Source organism: Anopheles nili, chromosome 2 (assembly GCF_943737925.1).
Source record: "Anopheles nili chromosome 2, idAnoNiliSN_F5_01, whole genome shotgun sequence".
In the NCBI taxonomy this organism is placed as follows: domain Eukaryota; kingdom Metazoa; phylum Arthropoda; class Insecta; order Diptera; family Culicidae; genus Anopheles; species Anopheles nili.
Window position 1 is genome coordinate 43,772,857 of NC_071291.1, and position 5,445 is coordinate 43,778,301.

Consider the following 5,445-nt stretch of genomic DNA (forward strand, 5'->3'; position numbering starts at 1 on the left):
AAATGATAATCCTTCCTTTTACTCCCACGACTGACGGGAGTCCTTGACCTTCTACTTGATCGACCGTTGCCCTTTTCCTTCCTCCGGTGGTTCGAATATCTACAGTTCACGGTACATCCTTTTCCCAGTCGAAGGGGACAGATGTATGGGACAAATCCTTGTTGGTTTGCAATTAGGTTGTTTTTCTTTGTTTATCTCTTTCTCACATTGAAATCAACATCATTGTGCAGTTGTGCGATGGGCTTCTGAGTACGGAAGAGGATTGTCGGGCCCTTCCTAAGGACCATCTCACTATAAATGCATACATTCGAGAGGATATTGATGAGCGACTAACAGCGCGCAATATGCATGCGGCGGAGGTGTCGAATTGCTTGTTTTAAAATAGTTTATTTGTAACTCTGCAGTACGGGAATGTCCTGGCGATTGGCAATTAAACAAAACGCAATTGATAAATTGCAAACTAACGCACGCATACACACACACACACACACTCACACGCAGGAAGGAGGGCTGAACGGAAGCTAAAGGAGCAACAACAAAAGGAAAATGCGAAGAAAACTAGAAACGATTCGGCGTGCTTTGGGCGGCAGAAATCAATCAATGATAGCTAACTAAAAGCGCCTACAAAATCACACACACACACACACGTGTTTGTGGTTGTGTTTAAACATAAATGCACTAGAGCTTTCATATACACGCTTCGCTGGGAAAATTCGCGCTCCTTTCCCCGTTCGCTTTCCGCATAACACATGACACACTAAACAACAATTAATTTAAGAGATATTTGCAATTCCAAATAAAAAAAAAAAGTAACTAAAATAGAAAAATTGCTACACCTAACGCAAACTACCGATAGCTACATACATATGTATATATATATAATCGGCTCGCACGCCGCACGCGCACGAACCAACAAAATGAAACTAAACTTAAACGCTACACGCAACATCAACAACGCAACAACAACAACAACAACAACAACAACATGAACAGAAGGATACAACACACAACAACAACAACATCCACACATCGACAGAGACTGAGAGTGTGTGGGTGGGTGGGTTGGCCGCCCGCGTTTCAGGACAGGTGTGAAAAATTCCATACCGATCGCGTTGCTGGCTCGCGCTGTTGATGTCTGATGCCATTGGGCCATTTTTGGTTGCTGTGCTTTCCCCTCCTTCCGTTAGATGTCGTCCCCGGACACACACGTCCCCGCAGACCCTACAGGTTGTTCCGTTTGCTCGGGATCGGATGACCAGCGGAATCGGTTTCACCGGAAACCATTCCTGCCTGTTGTAGATGTTGATGCAGATGATGATGGAGATGATGATGATGCAGATGGTGATGCTGCAGCAACGGAACACTAGCGCTCGCACTAGACGATGCCGATGAGGTGATGGTCCCACCAACCGTCCCACCACTCACACTGCCTCCTGTTCCACCACCACCGGCCGTGGACACCATCGCTAACATGCCTGAGGAGCCACTGCCACTACCGATGCTACCCTGGTGCTTATGGTGATGATGCAGGTGTTGCAGTTGATGGCCGTGTGAAGCGATCGCATCATCTGCAACCTCGTCATCAACACCAAGCATGCCACCACCGGCAACACCGATCTCACCGGTCAAGTTGTACGCAACCATCTCGGCGGCTGTGGTGCTACCACTACTGCTGCGATCGCTTCTTCCACCGATGCTGACACAATCTGCATCAATGACCACACCCCCATCACCATCATCCCCATCAACCCCATCAACACCACCGCCACCCTTGGTGCGAGGTGTTATCAGCGAGGTGGACGCGATTAGAGATGATGCTGATGGTGATGCAAGTGGTGAGCCGCTGCCATCGCCGCCGAGCCCTTGTAGGAGGATGGTGTTGCCAGCGGCGGTTGCGGCAGCTTGCGGTTGGTGGTGCCGGCGGTGGTGGTGGTGGCGGCGGTGGTGGTGCTGTTGCTGCTGAAGGAGGACTGCTGCAGATGATGGGGCGGCTGATGGTGCAGGTTGTTGGTGCTGCTGGTGCTGCTGCTGTTGCTGCTGCTGGTGGTGGTGCTGCTGCTGGTGATGCTGCTGCTGTTGTTGTTGTGCGTGATGATTGGCTGCGCGTAATAGATGGAGTTGATTATTATTTGGTCGATAGGACAGAGAGGAAGGATTCGTTAGCGGATCGCCGCTGGCACCGCTCGTACTACTACTACTGGTACTAGTGAGGTGGTTCGCATTTACATTGTTGTTCAGCCGGGCGAGATGATGCGCCGGATGGTGATGATCGTATCCGCCCGGGGGCGATGGTGAACAGTTGCCACCGGTCACAAGCCCGCCGCCTCCGTTTAGGTTGTTGAAGGTCGTCGTCACGAGATGGTTGTTGCCGAGGTTGTTCACGTGGTGGTTGTGTAGGTTGTTGACCGGGTGTTGCGATTGCTGTTGATGCTGCTGCTGCTGCTGCTGTTGCTGCTGGTGCAGAAAGTCGTCCGCGACGAGTAGATGATGAGCGCCACCTACCGGTGGTGGTAGATGATGATGCACCAGGTGATGATGATGATGGTTGTTGCCTGTTGGGATCGTCGGATGATGCAGATCAACACCCGCATTGTTGCCACCGTGGTGATGATGGAGTCGTCCTGCAACCGTACCATGTGGGCCCGAAATCGACAGACCGGCTGGTTCACGATCGATCGTTCCAGCCGTACGCATCCCAGGATCAGGACCACCATTGCGCAGTTTCGCAAGGACTGCACCGTGACAGAGCTTGCGAGCGAACAGGACAATCACGACCACGACGACCAGGATCGCGATGCCGATGTACAGCAGCAGGCCGTCATCGAGTGTGGACAGCAGTGAAAGTTGCGTCTCATCGTCTACGGCGTCCACTAGCAGCGCGAAGTTTGTCAGATGATTGCACATACACACGGTATGTGTGCTGTTGGTGTGCTCCACATGGCAGCCATCTTCCGACCACGCGTGATCGATGTAGTTCCAGAACACGCACGTCGGATTCGACACGTTCTTGGTGCGTAGATGGCGCAGAATCATGCGGATTGGCTGGGACAGCTGAATATGTCGGCCCTTTCCCAGGCTGGCCGAGATGACTTTGCTGTTTAGCAACCGCAACCGTGGTGTCTCAGGAGCAGCTGAATCCGATAGGCCACCTGAATCGGTGCGCGTTCCTGTCACTGAAGAACCGACACCACCAGCGTCAATTCCGGCTAGACGGTCCGTGTCACCACCCAATCCAGCAACATTCGCTGACGCGATACCTTCGGTATCTAGATGGCGATATTGCTGCTGTTGGTGTTGCTGCTGATGACTCGCTTCCGCACGCACCGAAGAAGACGACGGTTGCCCACCGGAACCGGTTGCTCCAGCTGAATGTTGTTGCTGAACGTTGCTAAACTGTGGACGCAGGATCTGCTCGAGCCGGTCGAATGCAACGAACACGATGCGCACGAGACCACCCTCACTGTTCTCGATAAGGGCCGCCTTTGGTAGCTCGATCTGGTCGCTGCTGACTTGCCACCGTTCGGTCGATGAGTCTGGGAACAGTTCGGTGCTTTTGGCGAAGTTGCGCGTCTCGAGCACGCGTATCGACAGCAGGATATTCTTCACCTTCTGCACCACGTGTTTCTCGCGCAGGATCGTGTCAGCAAGCAGGAACGCGTTATCCTCGAGCCCAGTCAGCAGTGAGGTCGCCACACGCATCTGATCCTCGACGCTCAGATCCAACCAGCTAGCGTGTTGCGATTGATCGAGCAAGTTGCTGCCCGTTTTGACCACGCTGTTCAGCAGCTCGAACACAAGCGCCTCACGCTGTCGCTGGTCCGGTATCGTCTCGATGTCATAGTGCATCTTCTGCGACATCGTCTGGATGATCTTGGTCGCGACGAGCATATCTCCACCGTACAGCGTTTTGCTGCTCGTCACCTGCGCTAGATCGTTCGCGATCGAGATGAGCGATGATTCTGGTTGCTGTACGCGCACCTCGAGGTTGTTCAGCCACAGGCTGCGGCACTGCGTTAGATCCGGCCGGTACGCGTACCATGTGGCAGCTCCCGAACCGGCCATCGATTGCTTATCGCTAGGCGCAACGCTGTTGCTACTAAAACTACTATCACCTTTGCTACCACTGCTACCATCGTCTGTGGCCGTCCCAGTGACGCCCGCTGGATGTTGCTGCTGAGTGCCCTGAATCTGCAGCATCTGTTGATGTTCCTGCTGCAGATGGAGCCGTTGTTCGGGAGTTAGAGAGGCGATTGCAACACAACGCCACTTGGCGATTCCGGTCGCACCACCCGGGCATGGTTGCACGTTTACCTCACCGACACGTGTCACGTTCCAGAAGAGGTTTCGTGCCGTGTTTGGGCCACATGCGTGGCTTACGTCGATTGTCGAACTTCCGCCAGGACCATGGCCGTCCATGCCGCCACCGTTGACACTAGCACCGGTGGGCTCTTTCCGGACGGCAACACCCGGCGGTGCTGCAGCTCCAGATAATACTGCCGTCTGGGTGGGAAACAGATCCGCACCATCGTCATCATCTTCGTCTCTGGGACCACCACCGATAGGACCTGCGGCAGGATCCACGCCACCAATGGGTGTCCTAAATCCACCGCCAGCCACATCAACTGGGCCCGATCCACCCTTCTTGCGATCCGTGATCGTCTTGATGATCGCCAAGTCATCGTTGACGCTCTTATTCTCGAAGCCCTTGTTGCGGAACGTCGTCGGTGGTTGACTCGTCTTTGCACCTCCACCAGGTGTTCGAACTGTCGCAGGTGGTGTAGCAAGAGCCGGTGTAACAGCCGCCGCCGCTATCACCTGACCATCTCCACCCAAATCCGTGGTGAGATTGAGCCGACTCAGCACCGGACTGCGGACAGTTGACGTGCTCCAAACGATCGGTTGTGACGTCTTGAGCCACGGTGGACTTGGCCGGTTCGTCGTCGTCGAGGATTGTGCCGCCGATACGCACTGATAGTGCGCCTCCAGGTACTTGTGTGTCCCGGGGCACGGATCACCGAACATGCTCGTTGACGCGAGCACGGAACAGTTCTGTTTTTGTGCGCACTTTGAGTGCAACACTCGCAGACTCTTCGGTGACATGCAGTTTACGCTCCAGTCCACGTTCCCGTGATCGTTGCAGATCGTGATCGAGAACCGACCGTAGTTTGCCCGGATCAAGTTGATCAGGTCACCCTGTTCGCACTCGATCATGAGCGTTTTGCCTTCGCACGCGTACGCTGTTTCGTACTTGGGTGAACCTGCGCTGGCTGTTGGCAACATCGCAAGTAGCAGGATGGCACCGATTGCGAAGGTTGCTGCTCGCAACCACCAAGGACAACTACTGTTGCTGGTGTTGCTGATGGTGTTACTGTTGCCACATCTCGTCGGTGTTGTTGCTTTACGCCGACGGCGACTACGTACGCATTGCTGATCTCCTGCTAGTGT

General features: G+C 54.0%; 2 protein-coding genes across 2 annotated transcripts; both read right to left on the minus strand.

Annotated features, from left to right (window-relative positions):
• Window positions 1-1,221: 1,221 nt before the first annotated feature.
• LOC128723779 (GS homeobox 2-like) lies at window positions 1,222-1,749 on the minus strand (the record flags this gene model as incomplete). The annotated part of the gene is made up of 1 exon (XM_053817547.1): window positions 1,222-1,749. A coding segment is annotated over one exon (528 nt), but the record flags the coding sequence as incomplete, so codon positions are not given.
• A 56-nt stretch (window positions 1,750-1,805) lies between these two features.
• On the minus strand, window positions 1,806-5,115 carry LOC128731136 (latrophilin Cirl). The gene is made up of 2 exons (XM_053824233.1): window positions 2,227-5,115; window positions 1,806-2,099 (listed from the first exon to the last, which is right to left on the minus strand). Exons 1-2 carry the CDS (start codon window positions 5,098-5,100, stop codon window positions 1,806-1,808), a joined length of 3,168 nt encoding a protein of 1,055 aa, XP_053680208.1. The 5' UTR covers window positions 5,101-5,115.
• Between the last annotated feature and the right edge of the window lie 330 nt (window positions 5,116-5,445).

Bases quoted from the DNA above. Each gene is read 5' to 3' on its own strand.
- LOC128731136 (XM_053824233.1), bottom strand. From the start codon at position 5,100: ATGTCACCGAAGAGTCTGCGAGTGTTGCACTCAAAGTGCGCACAAAAA. The intron at 2,100-2,226 runs GTAAATGCGAAC...TATTACGCGCAG, and splicing joins TCGCCCGGCTGAACAACAAT to CCAATCATCACGCACAACAA.